Genomic DNA, 24,281 nt, shown 5'->3' on the forward strand with positions numbered 1-24,281 from the left:
GTGTCCCATTAAGACACTTAGAATTTGTGAGTAACACTTGCATTGCTGTTCTATTTCAAACGTTGCATTCCTCTGCTCCCTGCTCCCAGATGCTGCTAACAGAATACTTGGATATGAAGAACACTCGCACTGCCTCAGAACCGTCAGCCCAGCTTAGCTATGCCAGCTCTGGGAGAGAATTTGCTGCTTTCTTTGCAAAGAAGAAACCTCAAAGACCTAAAAACCCTCTGTTCAAGTAAGTGCTATTATGATGCCAGGACAGTACCTGGCATTGAGTTTGTCTCTGGAGCATCAAGTATTGTGCATTTCTAGCAGTTAATAATGTTTTCAGGCACTTCAGATGGAAATAAACTACCAAAGCTGGAGCTCATCTGTCATCTAGGAGCCGTACACCAATTCTTCTTCGCTGCTTATATTACAGTAGTGTCCAAAGGCTTCACTAGGCCCCATTGTGCTAGGTGCTGTACAATATGTTGTAAGATGTCATAGCTGCCCTGATAGGGTTATAGTCAAAGTAAAGACAAAAGCACACCAGGGAGGACAGAAATCAAAGGGCTGCATAGGGAAGAAGGGAGCAGGACAAACAAGATCGTCGTGTAAAGACTAGGCAGTTAATCACATAACTTTTTTAAAGAAAATTTTGGAGAGAAACTGGAGTTGAAAGTGTGGCATAGAAGGAAGCGGATGTGGGGGGAATGTGGGAATAAGAGTGAGGTGGGGTGGGAGTTGGAAGTGAGAGAGGAAGAAAATTAGAATGGGGAAGCAATTAGACTTCCAGGGAGAGGGAGGTTGGTGGGGGCTGAGAGTAAAGCAGATAGGACCGGAGACTGGCTTTGTTGTTAAGGCTCTGGGTCAGGAGGGGACTTGTGTTTGATTCCCAGCGCCACCACCGGTTTCCTGCTCTAGTCTCTAACTTCTCTGTGCCTCTCTGTAAAATGGGCATCTTAATACTTCTTTTCTCTCCGCCTTTGTCTGCCTTGTCTATTTAGAGTGTAAGCCCTGAGGGGTCTGGTCTGTCTTCCGTTACGTGTTTGAACAGGGCTTAACACAAATGAAACCCGATCTCAGCTGGGGCCTTTGGGCGCTCTTGTGGTACAGATACATAATAATAATGAGGAGAAGCTTCAGGCAGAAAGGAGGAACATTGACCAGTAGCAGAGAAGGAAAATATGGAGTCGAAGTTTAACAAATCCATTGAATTAGATGCTCTGAGGAAACAGGAAGGCAATGAATGTGAGCGTAGGCCTGCTGTGTGTTACCTCTGTGCAGTGCTGGAGTTGGGGATGGGACCCTCCTGGCTTGCTTGGCTGTCCATGTGAAAGTGGGGAGAATGTACAACCTTGGCATCCCTGGATGGCTTGCACTAACTCTGTCCGAGGGACGGCTTGGGAGAAGATGTGTCCTGCATTAACACTCTTGTGCCCTGCTGAAGCAGCTGGTTGGGTTGGGGGAGGGGATGGGGATTGGGGGGGGGGAGGGTGGCACTGGGCGCTGGGGCCTCCTCATAGCTCTCCCTAAGCTTCTCCTGCTTTCTTTAGTCATTAAGAACCAGCCAGTGGCTTCCTCATTCTTTTTCTCAAACCACTAACACAAATAATTATTATTATGGTATCGAACCCTTAACTATAGCGGGCTCTGGCAGGCTGCTATAAGTCTTTATTGTTTGTGTTTTGGTGGGGCCTAAAGGGCCATTGAGAAATTAGGGCTCCGTTCTGCAAGGCACAATGCACACAGTGAAAAGATGATCCTGGCCTCCGAGAGCATTCAGGTCACCAGACATAATCCCCTGGTATCAGAGGCTTTCACTTTTTCCAGAGGGTTCTCTGAACATCTGGGCCAGCCATGACTGATCGAGTGGGTGGCTTTAGATCTGCATCCCCACCATTTCCCTCTCCCCAGATTCTCTGTCTACTCCCGTGAGTCTGCACTTTAGCCTAAAGTGGTTGCCAGAACTCCCCTTAGGATTTCACTCCATTGCTGAACTGACTTGCAGATGTGCTTCGGAGACCACAGGCTGATCTGCTTTCTCCATTGCTTAGCATGCAATTTCTGCAGTGTTCTCAGCCCCTCTCAGTCTGAGGAGCGAGGAGGATGAATTCATCCGCTCTTTTTCACCTACAACCCTCTATGCCTGTGTACTCATTTCTAATAGCTGAAAATGAAGTTAAGGATAATTGGTTAACATGAGGGTGCCTAACTTTATAAGATCAGCCATCTTTTACCACTCAGGCTCTTGTCGCTAAGTCAGTACTAGCACCTTAGTGACAGCGAAGCCGATCGGGATCTCTCATTCTGTTATCTGTCTCCTGTCAGCTGTCACTACATCTATGGAAATCTGTCTGTTGAAATGCAATTTCTGTATCTGCCGAGGGATGTACATGTTTGATAAAGTCCTATTCTTGTCGTCTATTCCATCTTTAGTGTTTTTCTCTCCAGACAGAGAGGCTCTTTTCTGTGTATTTCCATCACCTGCTTCCAATTTAGAGAAGCCATCCATCTGTCATAAGAATCTCCACAGTTAGAGTCCCCACTTTGGAAATCACTTGAACAGGAGACACAGCCTTGCTCTCACTCATAGATTGATAGAACTATGATGTGTGAGCAGATGGTATATCTCCTTGGAAGCTAATTTTGTAGATACTGGGTAGTTATGCTAGGGTGTCCCTCAGAAGAGGGAATGTGATCTAGCAGTACCAGGGGAAATCAGAACTCCTGGGTTCTGTTCTTGAGACTGACTTGGTGTCATTTGGACAAGTCTGTTAATTGTTCTGTGACTCGATTTCCCCATCTGAAGTGAGTGTAATACCCATATAATAGAGATGTTGTATAGCATAACTAATGAATGCTTGTAAAGAACTTTGAGATCTTCAGATGAAAGGCCCTACATACATTCAAATGATAAATTATGCTATAATAGGCCACAGTCAGTCATGGCCCCACTGTGGCAGGCACCACACACACTGTGTCCATGCTCTGAAGAGCTGGTCATTTAAAAAAGCAAAAACCATACCCATGCTGTTTGGGGAAAGGATGGGAGTACAAGCAGGATGGTGATGGATCCACAGCATGTTAAACTCATGCTTTGGGGTTTTTAACATGTTTGACTATATGTTTGTTTTATGTTGTAAAAGCATCATTTTAGAGACTTTTTTTGGTTGGAATAACTTGACGTTGAAGTGGGGGCGAGGAAAGGATTGCACGAGTAAGAGAGGGGAATGGGGATGTGAAACTGGCGGAAACTGGGGGGTGAGAAGTCAAGTGAGGCTGGGGAGTGTGAAGTTGGATAATGGTAGGAGAGGGATGTGATGTAGGGGGACCCAACAGCCAATGACAATAATGCAACTGAGAGGAAAGATCCAGCGTCAAGGTCTCAGAGCTGAGTGAATGAGGATGGTAGGAGACTGATAAGGCTTGCTGCTGCCATGACAGAGAAGTCTTCTGGGCCTGCAGCCTGGGTGGGTCCCTCTGGGTCGGATGGGAGGCTGAAAGTCTCATTCATTCCTGTCCCCCCAAGCTGTATCTAGTGCTGGCTGCTTTGAGGAAGGAGTTTCAAAGATTTCCATTGTTAGCTCCCTTTGGGCACCTCTTGGTTCTTGTGGGAGCAACAGAATAATAATTTAATAGTTTATTATTCCTAGTTTTCCAGGGGAGTACTGAGTTTTAATCACTGACTACAGCATTTCCTTGTTAACAGCTGAGGTGTGTGCTTAGTGCGTGGGTTTGGTTTTGTGGATTCCACCAGTTTGCTGGACCTTCTCAGTTTGGAAAGCGCCTAGCATGCTGTCGGAGCTAATGGAATTAAGTAACCAATAATTTTTCATTTAATCTAATCGAGAATCTCAACCTTGGTGGCTACAGAAAAGGCACAATCTATTAGCTGTGTGACTAACTGCGTGATTTTTATTGCAGGTTTGAGTCGTCTTCCCATGCTATTAGCATGAGTGCCTATTTGCGTGAGCAGAGACGGGAGCTCTACAGCAGGAGTGGAGAACTTCAAGGTGGGGAGCTTGATAGCTCATTAGTTTGGCTGATTGCTTTGCAAAATATCTGCAGGCCCTGCCTGGATGGCTTCAGAACTATTAGCTCCTCTCTAGCAAACCATATGCAGTGCCATAGTCAATCTGTAGACTTGGCCAGCTCATATCCTGTATTTATTTACTCTAGGTAGGAAGGCAGACAATTCTATATTTTCTCCCCCTTTCCAACCCCACATACTGTAGGTGTGAGTTTAAAAGGACATGCATAAAACTGTCACTTAAAAGAAAAAAAAATCTCATGCTGAATGATGCTTTTTGACGATTGAAGCTGATGTTTGTTTTCTTACCTGAAATTTATTTCCACACAGGCATATGCACATGTAATATCTCTGGCTGGGTCATCTCCAGGGACTGAACTCTGGGAATTCTGCATCTGAAAGCATGAGCCTTTACTACTTGAACTAAAGGACCAGTTCTTTTGGTGTTGAGGCAGTGACAGGCACATAAGTCTCTTTACATGATCCAACCACTAGAGGGGGACAAAGAATCACACTGTTAATATGGGTTACATGTTCTTTTTAAAGGGTAGATATGGAGGGCTGAGCTATTGCCATCAGTTTATGTTGTTTGTGGAAGACGGGCTGTGCATGCTACTCTAACTGTGTGTGTGTGTGTGTGTGTGTGTGTGTGTGTGTGTATGGTGCATGCTCTGAACATGGAACCACTGCAAATTTCTCTTTCTGACAGCCTTATCCATAAGGGATGACTTGTTCAGCAGTGGGGACAGGAGAGTGGGATATTAGGTAAAATCTTCTGAAAAATTGTATAATAAAGACCAAGTTGGTTCTATATAATATGATTTAGTCTCTTACATCATGCATATTGCCCTAATGAAAGTGAATTATGGGATCTCTGTTGAAATCATTGTTGTCCAGATAGCAGTGATGGGCAGAGGCAGAATTGTACGCACAAATTCTATGCACAAGAATATTGGGGTGATGTTAATAATGCTAAATATCTACAGCTGAAGTATCAGGTGATTTGTAGTTCCAGTTTCCTCCCTTGTGACTTACATCCATCCTCCAGCCAGAAGTTGACCCTATGACAATTTGAGAGTAAACTTTGAATTATGTAGAGAGTTCTTTTGAATGGTTATGCTATATCTAATGTAGCTGAAGTTACAAAGCACTTTTATTGCAAGGCTTGGATGCTCTGTTGATTGGCTGTCTGGTAAACCCTAAGTTAGGCAGACGGATACCTAAGTTAACAGTTGACCTTCACAATGGTTTGACAGTTTATGGGAATCAGATAGAGGTAAAGATGTATGTCTTTCATGGTGTAAGTGCACTAATAGGTGTTCAGCTTACAACTCTTCATCTTAGAGACTATAATTGTCGGCTGTAGAAACCTGTCATATGTCCTTGTGTGCTGTGAGAGACACAAAGTTTGTGCACGTGTGTTGAATGGCTTTGCAAATAAGTTTAGAAAGGTGGGGCAAGTAAAGCACTATCCTATTAGAGAGAGATTTCTTTAAATAGGGAGTTGGGGAAGTTCAAGGGATTTCATTTTGTTGTTACACCCACCCAGTTCTAATAGCAAAGCTAAAAAATCCTTTTTTTTTTAAATTTTGCAGTCATGATGATAATTCTAATGAGCTCTACAGTGCCGCTTCCAAACTAATATATGCACAACCCTCACCTTTCTCGTCATAAATGTTCTGATCTTTCCATACCAAATGGCTGTAAGATTTAATTACTGACTCCACCAACGCCATCCATTGCATCCCAGAAATCATATGAAGCAACAGGGTCCTAATCTAAGAGTGGGAATTCCTGACGGGAGTTACATGCTTAAAGCTGTGAGAGGAGCTGCCACTTGTTCCGTGGCACTTTTGGTATCTTCCGTGGTGATTTCAGGTCTAGTGGGGATTATCCCAATTGCAATGTTCCGGTATAACTTCCCTGTTATCTCAGGACCCGGCTAGTTTCCTGTTTAACCTTTAAAAAAGAAAAGCGCATTTGAGAGCAGTATTAACCCATCCCACATGCATTTTCTTCCTCAGATCTGCCACAGCTGGGACATTGTGGTCCAGTGATTTTTCATATCTAATTATATTGGTGCTCTGAATTGCTGGTTTATTTTACATAGCTCTGTTTGTTTATGCCATAGCACTATATGTACATTGATGAGGCACGTTCCCTGCCCTGAAGAGCTCACTACTTAGGGCCTTCATCCTGCAATGAAACTCCTCAAGGGCCTGGAGCCTAAATGAGGCCTGAACTACACTAGAAAATTAGGTCGGCATAATGGTGTCGCCATGGCGTGTGAAAAACAGAAGAATTCTTCGGTCGACCTCGCCACTGCCTCTTCAGGTGGTGCGTTACCTACACCAATGGGAGGGATTTTCCTATCAATGTAGGTAGACATGCTCCGCCAGTGCAGCTGCAGTGGTGCTGCTATGCCGCTGTAGTGTTTTTAGTGTAGACAAGCCCTGAGATAAGACAAATCATGGAACAACAGTTCAAGAGAAGGGAGAGTATGAAGGTTACTGAAGAGACGAAATGGGTTTTAAGGAAGCATTAGAAGTAGAAAAGAAAGAGAGCTTAAGAGAGATGGTCAGGGAGACTGTTCTAGGCATACGGGTAGCATATTAGGAGTGGGAAGAAAGGAGGGGGAATCACAAGACTTAACAAGCAAGAAAGAAGTCATAGATGTACGTGGAGACAAGTTTATGTATTCTTTTGTGCATGAGTATGAAAAGCTAGAATATGACGCAAAAGGAGATGAGAAGTCAGTGGAAGGAGTGAACAGGAAGGATAGATTAGGTGAATTTAGTAAGAAATATTTACTATTTAGTCAGAAGGAAATGTTCCTGTTAATTTTTTTGTGTTAAAAATGTCCCAGCCTGTCCTTCCATTATAAAGTGCTGTTCCCTTTCAGCTAGCCCATTTATCTACCTGATCCCTGGACCACAGCAAGATCTGCATTTCAATTTGCCCCTTAAAATATAATTGAATTGTTCAGCTGGGTTAGTAGAAGGCTGATGTGTGACAACATTCTCCTCTAAACACCACTCAGGGGCGAGTTGCTTTTTTCTCCACAGCCTTATCCATGACTTTTTCAGCAGCAGCAGGCAGAGGGTGGCATATTAGGGAGAAAAAAAGATCTTCAGAGTAACATATAAAAGAAAAAGTTCAGTTCATGCCAACTTTTTAAAATAGGAATTTAATTTCAGTTGCCTTAAAATTCACAATGATCAGGCTGACACTTCGTTGTTAACTGGTGCTGTTTGGGCTGAAATATTGCAGTGCATATGGTGTACATTATCACCCAATATTGGAAGAGACCCTGCTGCAGGAAGGGTAGGGTGGAAATATTAATTCTTCAAGGTCTAATCCCAATTAAGTCAATGGAAAAAGAATTGGGCTCTGATTTTCTTTGCTTTTGTTTAAGCTGGACATCTCACATAGTTTGCAAAAAAAAAAAAAAGGATTCACAGTCATTTAAAAAACCTAAAAACATAGTATTCTTCCCTCTGAGCTAGTAAAGAGCCATTGTCCCGGCATGGTGGTGGTGGGGTACAACGTTTCTGGAGGGTTCTGTCTTTTGTATGAGACATAAAACATGGGTCCTGACCACTTGTGGTCGTTAAAATTCCTGTGTTGCTTCTGCTTCTGCAAGTGCAGGGTCGTAAATTGATGTATCTTGGTCAGATTCCAACTTGGCAAATTATACTTTCCTTCTTACATTTCTCCCACAGTTTCAATTGGATTGCATATTTCTCTTCCCGGCTTGCCTTAAATAGGTAGTATTTTGCTCTGCGTTGTCAAAAAGCTGCTGTATTTCACCTCAGAGACGGCTGTGTGTCAGCGGTCAATGAAGTGATTCCTTTGTATAATCTATATTTTGCTTTTAGAGTACTTTGGAAATGGAATCCTTTAGGATGCAAAATGTTGTTGGCATTGGGGAAGCTGTTGATAGGCCAACATGGCAAGATAGGAATTGTTCTCCAGTTGCCATGTGCTTCTGATTCTCATTGTACTGGATAAAATTTGGACCTGAAGGACATAACTTTTCCTTTCAGAGGAGAAAGTTATTGTGAAATGTATATACATTGTTATACCATGGGGTTTAAAGTGAGTAGGTCCTGTCTGTCCTGCAGAAAATACCATTTTGGTTAGCCAGATCACCATTTTGGGGAAGTACTGTGTTCTTACACACTATTTGGTCTTGCTGGATAGACAGGTCCGAACTATACTATAGCCTGACTGAAGTCCAAGGGTTGGCATAATTTAAGAAGATGATTAAAACAGTTCAGTTCCATCAAAAGTGCAAGTTTGGGGGATCTGGATTACCAAACTGTAACTGCTACAAATTAATGGTATTTGCAGTGTAGATGGGACTTAAAAGAGAATATACATCCTTAAAGGTGGGTCATCATCTATTGTATTCCTTTTTTTGGTTTTAGTTGAAACCATTCTGGACAGCACCATATCCTGTCTTTTTTTTATTTGTTATGGTAACACCTAAAAGCAGCAACCTAGAGTTGGGCTTTGTTATGCTAGGCAGGGTATATACATAATAGAGACAGTCCCTGCCCCGAAGAGTTTGCAGTCTGTTGTTTTTTATGTTTCCTCTAGCTCTCATCAGCAGCACAGCTGGGCAGTGTGGAATATATTGGGCTCTGCATGGCAAAAGACAAATGATAATATACATGGTTAAATTTTGTGTGTATGTGGCTGGAATGGGAGGGAGGCAGCAGGGGGAATTCTGGCGCTACCTCTCTAAATGGTTCAAAGCACACAAGTACAGAATGCCAGGGAAAAACAGTGGCAGCCCAAATTTAAAATTAAGTGGGTTCTAGCCTTGTTCTCTTATGCTGAAGACAGTGTCTAAACTAAGCTGCTGTTCTTTCTTACCAGAGGCTGTTCCTGTGTTTGCTGGATTTCAGAACATGGGAGGTAGAAAAATACCAAGGCCATGGAGCATCTGACCAGCTGGCAGATACCATAATGATGTTTGTTTTGCTAATAATTTCTAGCACAGTATCATTTTGTCAAAGATGCCATTGGTCGTGGCCAGTTAAATACATCAGGTGTTATTTCAAGTCTCTCTTGCTGCAGAGAGTTGGTGTAGTTATTTGATGTGTTCATAGAAGCTGTGGTCTTAGTTCAGTTTATCAGCAGAACTGGTAAGAAAATTTTTATATGCTGTGAAAATCCTGAAGAGCCTTCAGGGGACTGATCAGCATGGAAAATAGCATCCAATCCCTCTCAGTTATCTGCGCTAGTGCAGGCCCTAGCAGTTCATATCAAGGTCAATTTTGCTAGTATTGTGCATCTGGGGTTTTGATTTTTAAGAATGAACTGTTAAGAGCTGCTGAATAGTTAATGGAATCCGCAGCTGCTCAGCACCTCTTAGAAGTTTGGACGTCATTTCTTTCATCTGAGTATTTCAAAGCATTTAATGGTCAGTATTTGATTCTCATATTATAGTTGGGTAAGCTGAGGCACAGAGCGACTTGTCTAAGGAGTATTCAGATGAAGAAGCTGAATTCGAGTTAGAACTCTGGAGTCTTGACTTTTGAGTCCCTTGTTGCTCGGAACACTAGTGCGTGCTGATGAGGTGTAAGTATACGTTAGCGCACAGATGATAAACTGCTGGACTGATATTCTTGCTGGATGGCGTCTCTTTGAAATTTCAGCTTGTAATAATGTGCAGTATATAATGATCAAAATGTTCTAGTTCCATTATTATTCTCTAGAGTGTGAGCTCCTCGGAGAACGGCTGTCCTCCTTCAGTGTTTGGGAAATGCCTACATCTATCTATCTATATCTATACGGTAATTATATGGCCTCCATCACCATAGTATCTGAATGCCTCACAATCTTTAATGTATTTATCCTCACAACACCCCAGTGAGGCAGGGTAATGATATCATCCCCATTTTAGAGATGGGGAATAGAGCACAGAGAGGCTAAGCGATTTTTCCCAAGCTCACATAGGAAGTACGTTGGGGAGCAGGGACTTGGAACCCAGGTCTCCCAAGTCCTAGGCTAATGCCTTAACCAGTGGACTGGTTTTGCAAACTGAACTAATATAGTAATAATACTTATAATATAGAGAGCAGTTTATGCTCTAATCTGATTAATGCTCTCAACTCTCCTGTGAGTTGGTGTTATCATTCACCTCATGTACATAAGGAAACTAAGGTCTTAGTTTGTGTCAGAGGCAGGTTTAGAATGAAGACTTCCGAAGTCCAAGGCTTTGTTGAGGGTGTCCAGAGCCTTGGATGGATGCTGTTTGGGGGAGTTTTAAAATTTCAGTGACAATAAATCAATTCACTTATTATGGTTTGGGCCTGGAATGTTCAGTATTGGTCAAGGTGTAAATACAGGTGGAATACGCTGAGCATACACATGATACTGGTTAGCAGTGGAAAACTGGTATTATTCCAGTTAAATCTCAGCATGTCTGCCTAATTCCTTGTAATACTTACACATACACATGGAAATGATTTTTTTGATGGGGCTAATAAAGCCCTACATTACATAAACCCCATTTTTAATTAAACTGCAAAATAAAAAACCTTTCATTCCACACACTATGGTTGAGATTTTAAATGCCCAGAAGTCAAGTGATTCAAAATTGAAGCTGCTAGAAGGCAGTAACTGGTCAGATTGAGAGGTAGTATGTCTATGTTGTATTCGTGTATTGCTTCGTCTCAGCCTTTTTCCAAAGATCAAATGTAGCATCTGTTTTAATAGCTGAATAATCCTTTACAGTAGGAGGATCTGAAGTTTGTCTTCATGTTGGTCTGTGGTCTGGCTGAATTGTAACATACTTTGTACCCCATAAGTCGATCAGAAGCAGAGCTACAGAAATGTGAGCACTTCCCAGCAAGCTCAGATAAGGGGTGTGCTGGATGAGTTTGATCATCAGGGAGCAGAGCCTGGAAATTGAGATGTTATATAATAAATGTGTTTTATAAATGTGTGTCAAGGGTGCCCAGTGACTTGGATGGATGCTCTTTTGGAGTTTGGTGGAGAAAACTGGGATTATTCTGGTTAAACCTCAGCATCTGGTTGGTTCTCCAGCTGGAAATTCCTTATCTTTTTTTTAGTAGTTAATGAAATCAAAGCAAACAGCTACTAATCAAGGTTTTTCTTTCCTCATTGAGAGATGAAGAAACAGCGATGGCAACAGCAAATGGTATCTGAGACTGACAAGTGGTAAATTAAAACTTGCACAACGTAAGGCCAGACCCGCGAAAAAATGCAGTTATGTGTAGGTGCCTTGTTCCATTTGAATTAACCAAAGGGCTGTCTGAGGAGGCCAGCTGTGTTCTCTGATGACAAAAACGAATCTTGACATTTTGGATAATGAAAATTCAGTTCAGCACCTCTTAGAGATGTGCATGATAATATGTTGTCAGTCAGATGCAATGGGGGGGAGGAGGGGCAGAATTACTGTCTTATTAAAAGAGACAGTGTGACAAGTGGAGAGTCCCAGTTAAAAATAAAGCCCCCAAAAGGAGAGATGAGAGTGGGAGTGAAGTTTGAGATGTAGAAATTCAGTTGTGTTAACAAGAAGGAAAAAATTATTTGACGTTATGAACCCTCTGTCTGGTGGCTGCCTTTGTCTCCGCAGGATGCAAAAGATCACGGTTTTATCTGAGGCTGGGGGGATGTGGGGGCAGAGAATCACTTTTTTGTGATATGACAGTATTAATGCAATCATCTAGTTCAGACCTTGTAAGCCCACTTATTATTTCCTCTGCGTGTGTTTTTTCTAGTTTAGTGGATTAGCTGCACTGTCTCTTCAAAGGCTATCCAATCAAAAAGGGTTATTAAAACCAGGGTGCTTTATGACTGAGAATTAATTAGAGCAGCATTTTCATGCAAAACATCCAATTTTTTGATTAGCAATGGAGCAGGGCCGCAATTAACACTCTAGGAAGCTTACGTTTCCAGCATTTTGATTCTCAGGAAATGAGATTATCAAACCAGGGTCAGATACTTGACAGCAAAAGGGGGATTACGTGTAAGAAAATAATTTGTTTCTTGATTTTGCTTCTGAGATTGTCATTAAGGAAGCAGTGAATTCAGAGGGAGGTAAGGAAAGGGGGGGAAAAAAAGAAGACATGGATGCAGAAGAGGTCCCTGTGCTTCATTAGTGTCCTGCTTGCTATGAAAAGTGCCTTCCATTTCTGTTTTCGTTACGACACATTTTACATTTGAAACACAGCAACAGGCTTTTATTGCACTGTTGTTATTATACAGCCTTTTCTAATAGACAGATTTCTGGGATTCTTCAGCAGTTGTTAAATATTCCAAATATTTATATCCTTGGGGAGGAGAAAAAGAGATCCTTTCAATAGACACACAGTTTTGTCTCTGTTGCTTTAAGTAGATGTAAGATGTGCTGTATGTGTGGGTTTTAAGATGCGCTGTATGTGTGGGTTTTTTTCCTAAATCATTTTCTGATCTGCTGTTGGTGTCTAAGGACATAGATTGCTGCTTATTAAAGGCTGATTTTTGCCAGGCGTAGGTGTCTGTGATAAGAAGCAGGGCATCTCCGTCACTGTTGTAAAACACTGAGCGTTTCCATCTCCAGTTTAATTTTTCTCACTGCTTAGGGAGACACAAGGTGATGACAGACCGACTTCGGGCTGTGGAATCTTTTCATTCCTCAGTTTGTGTCTCCATCTTAGGAAAGGCTTAGAGGAAATGGATCTCGTTTGAAGGCTGATCAATGGCTGCTCATTATGAAGTGCTCCAAAGCTGTGATTTTAGTGTCTTACCTCAGGAGGAATAATTAGGGGGCACCTGTCCTGGCAGCCTAGTTTTATTTTAAAATGGCCATTTCACTTCAGTAGTGGTCTGGTTAATCTCTGATCTTTAAAAATAATTATATTTGAATTAAATTGTTGCTCATGAAAGTAATTAGCTAAAAGTGCCAGTCAGAATGTGAAAAGCCCCAGTATATGCTGCCCCCACACTCCAGCTCTGCCAGTGCCTCCCCATCATGACTTGCAGTGCTCACTATTCTGCAGCAACCATTTGTCTTTCAGTTTTAGGCCCCCCCCAATTCTGTCAATGCTCCTTAGTTTTGACTTGCTAGTCCGCCTCTCCTCCTCACCACTGCTTTGCTCATGCGTTCTAATTCTCATCTGCAACATCCCCTACTATTCTGTTTCTGGATTTCCAACCGCCCTTGCTAATTGAGGTCCCTCAGTCTTGAACATCAGCTCCTCCTGCTGTTTGAGTCGTTGGCCCACCATACAGCTCTGCAAGTGAATCTCATTTCTGAACTGCATTGCCTTTGCTATTCCAGTTCAGAGATTGTCAAGTCATATCCAAGGATGTCTGTTTTTTTTTATGGGAACAAACTAAAATATCAGGAGTACTGTGCATTGAAAAAGTCATATCAATAGAGGCGCTTGCTGAATTAAGATTGAAACCCAAAGTTTATGAAAAAGAGGGTCGTGAGCCCTCTGTGTCAGCTGGCCACATGCTGCTTCATTCTTTTCCCTGCATGGAGGAGATGTTGAAGGAACCGTTCAGTTGACAAAAGCCTTCAGTGGATGAATGTTTATAATGAACCACTTCTGAAGCTCTAGGTGACATGAGTACTACCGGGTGGTTGGTCTCAACAATTGTGAGTTGGTCTCTGCATGGTTGGAGACCCAGTGGCTTTGCAGGTTTTGTGTTGGTATGATGTCCCTCGTTTGCAAGGTGGGTATAGCTGTCTGAAGTAATTCTTCATAGCGGCATTCCTACCAACTGTATCAGGTAGGTCTAGCCAAGAACTTTGCTGTCGTGTGGTGAAGCTAGAAAATATGTGGAGAGATGATCTGTTCCATTGTGGTGCAGGTTAGTTTAAGAGAAATAGGAAAGAGTAGCTGGTAGATAGAAAATACATCTGCTACTGCTAATGCCCTACTCTGCCTCTATTGCAGGGCTTTTAGTTACTCATGGCCTACTTTTGAGAGAGGCTGAGCAGCTTCATCTTCCATTGACGTCCATGAGATGTGCAAGTCCCAGACACCTTTGACATCAGGCTACTTGAGTCTTCATCCCCTTTTGTGTCTAACTGGACATCGAGGAGTCAAATTTAACCCACTAGTTTGAGGCTAGAAATCATTTCTGCCTACTGTTTTTTCTGTTGTCTATGTGAAATAAGTTGGTGGTCTTTGCCCAGTTCCTAGCAGTTAGTCAATTTTATCACAAAAAGTAGCAGCACCATTGGCTTTCGTAGTGGCAATCTCAGCAAAAAGATCAAGGTTTGAATTAGCTGTGGAGATTAAACTGCCCTCTTGCTCCTTCAAGTTTACTTCTGTGGTGAACTTGATGCACACCATAACAGAACCCAGATAGCACTGGGAATGGGGTTCACCAGAAATACTTAGAAAGCCAGAAGTGTAAACAAAGAAGTTATCTTTGGTACTCTCCTATGTTGAACCTGTTCAGTGGATGAGAAGTATTAAGTCTCCAGGCCTGTCATTGCAATACCTTTCACTAGCACTGAATTAATGTAAACAAAAAAGAAATAAAGGACATGAAACGATTGTCATGATCTCTAAGGTGAATTTTTTAAAAATTGCACCAGTAGCAGCTGTATTAGCATTTGCATTTTTTCCTCTTCTTGCTTTGACTGTCTGACTTTTATTTTTACTGAAGAATTTTGTCTGATCAAGTCTGAATGAAACTTTACAGTGACAGAGTGGTGGGAAGCAGGTGGGAGCCTGCTTACAGTTAAGGCTAAAGCCATCTAGGTGAGTGTGAATTAACATTTCCCTTGTCTTGTAAAAGGTCACCCTTTAATTGAGATTCAATGCATTTTATCCAAAACCTGGGTTCCAGGAGACCTCTGTGCGCAAAGAGGGCACAAATTGGCAGCCTAATCTCATCAGAGGCTTAGGTTATACAGTAATAAATCATTGAATTCAAAGCTAAGGTGACGGCTACAGAGCATAAAACAAGATAGATGCTTGAAAGACTTGCATGGCTTATTGTTTGAATTACTAACTCAGACTTGGAGGATTTGTAGGTGTCCAAGGTTGTTCTTGGTAAGCAAAAACTGTTGGGGGAAATGTAATTCTTATATAATGACAGGATTTTAAAAAACATACTTATTCAACTTTGTATTAATGGTTTATGCCAGCCTGTATGTGAATTTGAGTTGTAATGTGCCGCTAGTATATATCTGTATGCATATGATATTTGGGAATTTACATTGCAACTTTATTTTGTGTAACATCTTTCGTATACATTTAATCCCCAAAACAATTTACGGAGTTAAATGTTATGCTGAAAAGTTAATTTATTTCCCCCTCTAGTATTAAGAGGTGATGAAGAGCAAGAATAGTTCTTTGTATAGTATATGAGGATGCAAAGGATAAAATTTTCAAAAATGTCTAAGGCCCAAAATTTTAAAGGCATATAGGCATTGCTGCTCTCAGCATTTCAATGCCTAAGTGATCTAGGAGCCCAGGTCTCATCTTCAAAAGGGATTTAGGCACTTAGGAACCAAAATACCTAAATACCTTTAAAAATATGGGCCTATGTGACTTGTGTGTCTCAGTATCATTGAAAGTCAAACTAACTTTGGCTCTTAAGTGCCTAACTCATTATTGAAAATGGGACTTAGGCTTCTAAGTTACTTAGGCACTTCTGAAAATTTTAGCCAAAATATTCCACGTACAATATGATCAGACTATTCTTTCCAATGAGATCTGAAATGAAAAGAGAGTGGATAAGATGAAGTCTCTTCTGGATACAGGAACATAGAAGGACTCTGTATCAACATCAATGAGAACGTATGGCTGGACAAAAAGAAGACCAGCACTAGATTAATGGAGGCAGAGAAGCGAGCGAAAGAAAGTCCAGGACAGAGGCCAGAGCAAGCTTTTCTAGGGATTTTAAAACCCAGAAATCAGTTTTTACTTAAATCCTGGAAAGAATGGAATAGTCCATGGAGGAGTTTGAGATTGTAGGGTGGGTCCTGTGTGTAGTCACCAAAAATATTTGAGAAGACAGATGGTTGCATTTTGCACAAGTTGGAGTGTAGAGAGCTGGGACTCACAAGTTTAATTACTTGTTCTCATGATTGATTTACTCAAAATTTTGCCCTTTTCAACCCTCCCATTTCACATTTTCTTAAACACATCACCCTGACAATTCATTTCATAGCAGCTCACCAAATCAACACAATAGCAGTCATCAGATTGCAGTATTTCTTGATCTGAGTAGATGATGCACATTGGTTTCAGTTTCCTGTTAATACCCAACAATCAACAGGAGGGGAGGGTGAAGGAAAGGCGTAGTACGTGCATGTACTCCTGGGTTCCTGGGCCAAACTAACAATGCTAGAAGTGACTTTTTTGGTTCTAAACCCAGTTAACTAGCAATTTAGTGCTGCTGGAGCTCTTGCTGAGAAAAGCTGAACCTATTTGGGTTCTTGTCCACTCTCACTGTCCTTCCTCAGGTGTTCATTAGGATTTTTGATTGAACAGAGCTCTGGATGGACTTTTGCGTTTGAGAAAATTCTTTCAAAACTCGTAAAAGGAGATGGATTGCCAGCCTTGGAGGTCAAACTCTTCTGTCTACATAGCTGGTAAAGCACAGGGAACAGTAGTGCAAGTATCTCCCATGCTGCTCCACCTATTCTTTTTCCAATGCTTGCATATGTCCATTACACAGTAGGTGTTCACACATCTTGTGCGCCAGTGTCTGAGTTTTCCCGAAGGATGCCCCTATGGGTATCCCCGCCCATCACTGAACTCTTCGTGCTCAGTTCCTTCTCACTGTCCAGGGTCGGAGCATTGGTGTTCCTTTTGAAGAGCTTTACCAAGTGGTACTCTTTCATCGCTTGACATTTAACATCCTAATTTGTTTTCTTATTTAAAATTGTTTAGTTCTACTCTGTTTTTTCAGTCAGCAGGGCCTTTGAGTCCCACCCAGTACCAGGTGAGCTTATGCCAAGACCCCTGGGCTTTAAACCATGTGCACACTGCAGAAAGCCTGTCTGTCAGTGACCCTGTCACTGTGACCCCGATTTGCACTGTCTCAAGTGCCTGGGTGAGGGTCACATTAGAGGTGGTTGCTCCATTTGTTGTGTTTTCAAAACCAGGACAAAGACATTGAGGGAGGAATGTCTCCTTTACATTCTCATGGAGGCAGCCCAGAGACTGGAGTCAGAACCCATTTGGTTATTGAAGGGAAGTGCCTCAGTGAAGACTTCCTGAAATGTTCTCTCAGCCTTGCCAGTAGATCGGAGCTGGAGTTGATCCCCATCCCTGGAACAGTTATCTTTGTGACTTCTGAATAGTTCCAACCTCCGAAGCACAAGAAGAAATTGGTATCCAGTTCCTTGAAGTCCAGGGTGCAGGGCTTCTCTCTTGAGAATTGGCCCAGTACCAAAGGTAGAGTGCACTCTGTAGCTCACTGCTCTCTAGTACTGGCTAATAGACAGACCTGAGCTGTCAACTCTGGGGTCCTGCTGAAGACTTAGTGTCCGTTGGCACTGCCTTTTTCCTTGCTGCAAACTGAGGACCCTCAGCTGAAGCTGCTGTGACCATCGGCACTGGAGCACTCTAGTCTGGCACCACTGTCATGGTTCTCGGGTACTTGGGTCTGAGAGTCACCTTGTTAGTCTCTGCCTCCAGCATGAAGGAGTCTTGCATGTGCTTGACTGCATGTCAGCTCTCTAATGCCACCAGCCTGTTAGCCACTCAAGCACCCTTCTCTGGGCAATACCAGATACTATTTTGCCTTGGAGGTTTAATAATAGGGGTCACCCCAGTCCCTGAATCCCTCTGAAGCGCTTCCCTGTAGTATCTAGCTCCCTTATCCATTCAACACACTCAGAAATGCTAGGTGTGCTATTCCCAAAAGAGCAGTATACATAACAGCTTGTATGAATCAGCTCAGGATCGGTACTTTGCTTAATCTCACAGCATGTATTTATAGTGAAAAAAATAAATTTATTATCAGAGTCAAGATTCAAGTGAGTAAGAATATTGGAAACAAATGGTTACCTAAAAAACCAAAATCATAACACACTTTTTAGAGACTAAACTTAACAGGTTAACCTGTCTAAAGAAGTTTTATCTCACCATATGTCTTCTGCAGCTTTTCAAACAAGGTTGGCTGAGATCCCATTTTTAGAGCCCTGCAAATCCATGGATTTTATATCTGCAGACCATTTTGGAGTATCGTGGATGGATGTGGATCCAAAATTTTGTATCCTTGTAGGGCTCTGTTCATTTTCATGAATGTAAACATGCTGCCCATTTACTTCCTAGGTGCAGGATAAGGGGTTGTCTGCTTTGCCTTCTACTTATACACCCCAAAGTTCATTGTCAGTATAACCTCCTATGACTTGTTTTTCCTGTGTGTTGCTTCCCTGTTGACTTTACCTTTCTTCTTCGTCTCTGTATATAAATGATATCCATTGTGTAGGCCACAATGCTTAATTTACATCCGATAGAGAGGTGAGACCAATGTGTCTCTGGCTTTCATTTAAGGTATCATATGACATTTTTTTGTGAACCAGAATGTACATAACAGAATCAGGATATTCCTATATCCCCCTTGCCAGCTGACATTAAGAGGTTCTTAGGTCTCCTTCAGCCCTGGTACTAACTCTTGCAATTCCTGGTACTAACTCTTCTGGGATGTTATCTGTTCATCCTCAATACATGTTGCCAGTGGCTAGGAGGTTGTTCATGCATACTCCAGCACCATGCCCCTTATGCAGGTCTAGATCGCAGTCATTGAGGTCCCCTTCCATTCCCGCACCGCCCTGGCTCTCAAAATATTTCAATTCCTTGTCAGACTCTGAGGTAGGTTCTCATATTCTTGGTACTGAGAGTCTGGAGCTTCCTCTTACTCCTGGACTCATGCTCACTGGCAGGGATGTGAAGGAGTGCACGCTTGGAGCAGACATGCCTGGGGCCTGATACTGTACCAGCCCTCACAGTGTCCCTATCAGATGCTTCTAGCATCCAGATCTGCTTGCAGTCCTCAGGGGTCCCTGTGGAGATGCAGCAAACAATTGAGGGACCTGCCTTTCAAAAGATGTGTCTTCTTCTCATCCAAGACAGATAAGGCTTTGCACATGTAAAAGACTCAAGTGGTGTTGAAATCCTTGGTCCACTACAAAATATTGTCCTCAGAACCAGCCTAAGGAGCTGCTAATCCAGGCAAGCTGACTAGTCCAAGAGGAGGCAAAAGTCACATAACAGGAGGAAGTCCATGCTTTCTTCTTCCCAGCAGCCACAGGCCTTGGAGCAATTGTTTTGACTCTTACGTTGACAGCGTACTGCCCAACCTGGATTCATAGCCCTTCTCCATCTTTCCCGGATAGGTTATCCTGTTTCCTACATGCCTTGCTGTCCAACAGAGAGAGATCATCCAGTTTATTTACATCGCATGCTCCCACCTCCCTACCCACTTCCTTTTCTGGCACCTCTTTCACAAGTCTGTGCTAAGACAAAGTGCAGACTGCATGTTCTTTGGAAGTGGTAGAAGAGGTATCTCCTCTTCATGGGGGTAGAGGCTTTTATTCTCAGTACTTTCTGATGCCTCCTCTTCACCAGGGTGGGGAAGGGAGTGTTGCTGATCCTTTCTGATACCAAAAGCCTCCGACCCATGATAGACTTTTGGAACCTCAATAAATATATAAAAAAGATAGAGGTCCACACGGTGTCCCTAGCTACGATTAATTCTTCCCTAAAGCCAGGAGAACGATATACTGCCCTCAGTTTACAGGTTGCCTACTTCTCTGTGCTGATCCATCTTGGCCACAGGAGATTCTTGAGATTTGTTGTACAAGACGATAGTTACCAATTCATTGTCCTCCCCTTTGGCTTCTCATTAGCTCCAAGAATATTAACCAAGTGCTTGGTGGTAGCAGCTGGATACCTACGCAAAAGACATGTCCACGGGTATCCTTAGCTGTATGCCTCGTTAGTCAATGGTCATTCTAGCCATCACATGTAGGTTGTTGCCCATTAAATCCTGTGATTGTTCAATGTCCCAGGCCTGAAACGGAACAAAGAAAAGTTGACAATTATGCTTGTGCGGAGGATAGAGTTCATCAGTGCAGTCCTGGATTCAACTGCCACCAGGGCTTCTCTGCTTCTTGCCAGATTTCACGCTATGCGGGACCTCTCTGCATCCCTCAAGGACCATCCATGCACCGCTGTGAGGACTTGTTTGATGCTCTTAGGGCGGCATATCAGAGCTTTGCAGGTATGGCTCATGCCAGTCTATGAGCCCTAGATTCATCATCTAGACCAGCTAGTTCATTTCTCAGATAAGATTCTGTTGTCTTTGATCTGGTGAAAGAGCCAAGACAACCTGTGCAGGGGCGTTGTCTTCTCTCCCGATCATGACTTTGGTAATGGACACGTCAACTATGGGTTGGAGTGCACATGTGGAGACCTTCGCTCTTAAGGTTTGTGGACTGCCCATGTGGCCAGACACACATTCTTGAATTCAGTGCAACATTTTAGGCATGTCAGTACTTTGTACCTCACATTCAGGGCAAGACTGTCCAGATACTTACCAACCACACCACCGTGGTTTTTATTGAATGAGCAGGGAAGAGCCAGATCAGACAGAATCCGCCAGGACACAGCCAAGCTGTGAAACCTGTGTATTTGGCAATCAGTCACACCCAAAACATCACACCTGCAGGGGGGTTCAGAGTTGCCCGGTGGAGCCTCTGAACGGATGCATCAGTTTAGACCACAAATGGTCCCTCAGTGGTTCTAGCCTGGGCGTTTCAGATGGGGGCTTTCTGTCTCCGGACCTGTTTGTGATTCGAAAGAACAGGAAGCGTTCCCTGTTCTGCTCCTGAGTGGGTCAAAGCCCAGGATGGATATCAGACACTTTTCTGTTTTGGTAGTACAAAGAGCTCCTCTACGTGTATCTGCCAGTACCCCTGATTCCCAGGGTCGTTCTCAGGCTCAAGCAAGATCAAGGCAGAATGATTGAGAGATCCAGCCTGGCTGAGACAAATGTAGTATTCAGACCTCTCCAGACTGTCCACTTGACAATCTCTGCCATTATCAGTAAACAGAGACCTCCTGACATAATGCCACAGCCAGGTGCTGCACCTAAACCCACAAGTGCTGCACCTCACAGCTGGGTTCCTTTGTGACTGATACACAAGAGGCACGCTGTTCAGCGGCAGGCCACAATGTGCTCTTAATAGCAGGAGACACCTTTCACAGGAGCTACTTACATGAGTAAGTTGAAATGTTTCTCCATCTGGTCAGTCTTCCGTAATGTGTCCCCAACTGAGGCTAATATTCAGATGATCCTGGATTATCTGTTTTACTTCAAGAGTCAGGTCTAGCCTTTAGCTCTTTTACGGTGCATCTGGTGGCCATCTTTGTGTTTCACCTTCCAATTGAGAGTAAGGCTGTTTTTACACACTCTTGCTTTCAGGTTCCTAATAGGTCTGGACAGATTATTTCCACCTGTCAGAGACCGAGAGCCTTCTGGGATTTGAATCTGGTGTTGTTTGCATTTATGAATCCCTTTTTTTTAACCTGTTAGCAATGTGCTCATTTTTACACCTGTGAGCAAAGGAGTGTAGGTGAACTTTAATACATTGGTCATGGATCCGGTACACTGTTTTCTACAAGGACAAGGTGCAGCTGAGACCTCACACCAAGTTCCTTTCAAAAGTGGTTTCTGATTTCCATCGGAATCAGTCTGTCTACCTGCTTTTTTTCTTCCCATAACCACATACGCATAGTGATGAGCAACAACTCCACACAGTAAAAGAATGTGTTGAGCGTAGGTTTGTTACCTCAATAGGATGAAGCTCTTTAGGGTTTGTGTCCAGCAATTTGTTTTGTATGCGTAATATGTGTGGGGTCAGGCAGTCACTGCTCAGAGACTCTCTAAATGGATCACAAGCTGCATTACAGTATGTTATGCTGCTAGCTTCTTAACCTCATGGCAAACTTGACCAGAGAACATTTGATCTGAGCAGGATTTGTTGCACATGTCCCAATTATGGACATCTGCAGTACAGAGATATGGTCGTCCATTCATACTCTTACTAGAAATTATGAGCTATCTCCGCAATCAAAGGAAGATGCAAATATAGGCAAGATGGTCCTACAGTCTCTCTTCCGAGGAGACTCCAAGTCCCAGTAGTAACAGATTGGGACATTACACTGTAATGTCCCCTATGTAGACACCTGAAGAAGGGAAAATGGTTACTTACCCTTTTGTAAGTTGTTGTTTGAGAAGTGTTGCCTATGTCATTACATGACGCACTCTCCTTCCCCAGTTCATCAGTGTCTACCATCAGTTTTCAGTGCGACGGAACTAAGGCTTGGATGGGGTGACTCCACCTTCTGTGCCATCTCCTCGGAGCACCAGGAGCTCATCGACGGGAGGGGCTGCCCTGATGGGTACCACTAGGGACAACTCTCCCGCACTGGCGCACAAGTCGCACGCACATACACCTACAGTATAATGGCCATACTCAGTACATCTTGACGAACAGTTACAAAAAGGTATGGAACCATTTTTCCTTACTGTTGGCCTTAGGAGGCCATCTCTAAGGAGGACAGGGTTGCTCAGGCTTTGACTTCACTAGTGAGACTGCTAACATGGTTCCCAGATAGCACTGATTGGATTGGTTTATTTCCGTGTGTAATGTAGATATTTACATATTGGGAACTGCACCAAGGCCCCCCAGGTCATTTCATACCGGCCATCAAAAGATAATGACTTGCAGTCGCTACCGAATGAGAGAGAGCTCAATGGACAATCTAGTGTTGGAAAGCTCTGTGTCCCATTACCAATCCCCTGAGCCATCCAGTCTCCCTATGTGCTGTGAAATCTGTCATGACACCAGATTCTTCTGTTACTTTTCTCCATCATAAACTCCTTTGATAACTCAGCTTGTGGCAATTCACTCCAAGTTAGCTGGAAAATCCACACTAAATTTGTTTCCTCTATGTAATGGGTACAGTTTAAGTACTTTTTGAAGATCTCATTAGTGTTTTCAAATTTCAGTCTAATTACTTGACAGTATAATAACAAAGACTTGATGCGCTGTAACTGGATTCTCTGAAATAATATAAAAAATATTGTAAGTGATTACGAGCTTGGATTTCTTCCCGCGTTCCTCTCTGGGAGTTTTAATTGCAGTGATTGTGTAGTTGTGTTTGACTTAATTGTCATCAGCAGCTACTGGATAAAGTCCCCTGTGTAAGCGCTGTGTATTCATTGCACCTCAGTGGCATCTAGAGATTGTGAATAAATGTAACATGTCACTTTCTTTGTGTGTTTAATGAATATATAAGTGCTTTCAAATGGCCTCTTCCCTAGACTATAACTATATATTTCTCTTTTAATGGCAGATGTGCTGATAATACATGGGAAAAGCTGTAATTTAGATAATAATTGGTTTATAGTGTACTTGCTGCCTTTCCTGCAGCTGGATGAGAGAGGCCCATTTTAAATAACCCCAGGTTAAGTAAGTAATAAGTAACGCATGACCAGGTGTGTGCTTATGGGATATCTGTATGCCTGGGGTGAGTTGCCAGTCATGTGGAATAAGAACTAATGCTTTACCCAACAGTGAGGTGAGAGGATTTTTTCATGATCTCAATTCTTAAAGTGGGTTGTTAATTTTTGTAACAATATATTTTTCATTATGTATGTAAAACCAGTAACTGTACCAAGGTTAAGCAAGCTTTAAAGTAACATGGATAGAGACCAAATTGTATCATATAGTTTGTATGGCCTGTGTAGAAGGAAGGAATCTATTACAATTTTAATTTAATTTAATTAGCTATTACAGTCTAATACACTGAAAAATGGACCTTCCTATGTACATCTACCGATATTTGATGTTTAATTTATATAGGCCATATATGGCTAATGTGTTTCTCATTAGCTGGCAGTTATCTGGTGGATCACAAAATAAATAATAATGCTTTGAATGAACATAGTGCCTTTTTCATCCACAGATCTCAAAGCACTTTACAAAGCAGAGTGAACATTATTATCCTCATATTACATGTAGGAAAACTGAGGCACAAAAGTTATTTACTGACAGCCATGCAGCAAAGTAAGTGCCAGCGCCAACAACAAAAACAGGTCCTATGATTTCCCAGTTTGCTGCTGTCTTGTTGGAAACCTGTTACTCCATCCTATTTGATGATCATACCTAGCAGTTACTATCTTCCAGATATTAGTTACATACAGTAAGGGTTCAGAAACTTAGTCATAGGTGATCAATATTGAGTTTCTAATGGGAAGT

General features: G+C 42.5%; 1 protein-coding gene across 8 annotated transcripts in view; it reads left to right on the forward strand.

Annotated features, from left to right (window-relative positions):
• EXOC4 (exocyst complex component 4) overlaps window positions 1-24,281 on the forward strand; it is a 542,063-nt gene that overhangs the window by 124,263 nt on the left and 393,519 nt on the right. For 5 of the 8 annotated variants that reach the window (XM_067534924.1, XM_067534925.1, XM_067534927.1 and 2 more), the window contains exons 8-9: window positions 90-235; window positions 3,910-3,998. In XM_067534924.1, coding sequence (XP_067391025.1) covers window positions 90-235; window positions 3,910-3,998 — 235 coding nt within the window. Of the gene's footprint in view, window positions 1-89; window positions 236-3,909; window positions 3,999-4,345; window positions 5,111-6,146; window positions 6,267-13,938; window positions 14,543-24,281 lie in introns of those variants that run through there. The other 3 variants (XM_067534930.1, XM_067534932.1, XM_067534931.1) reach the window with 3 other exon arrangements.

This window comes from Emydura macquarii, unplaced genomic scaffold, assembly GCF_026122565.2.
Source record: "Emydura macquarii macquarii isolate MOO-44397 ecotype Brisbane River unplaced genomic scaffold, CSIRO-AGI_Emac_v2 contig_3470, whole genome shotgun sequence".
NCBI classification, from domain to species: domain Eukaryota; kingdom Metazoa; phylum Chordata; order Testudines; family Chelidae; genus Emydura; species Emydura macquarii.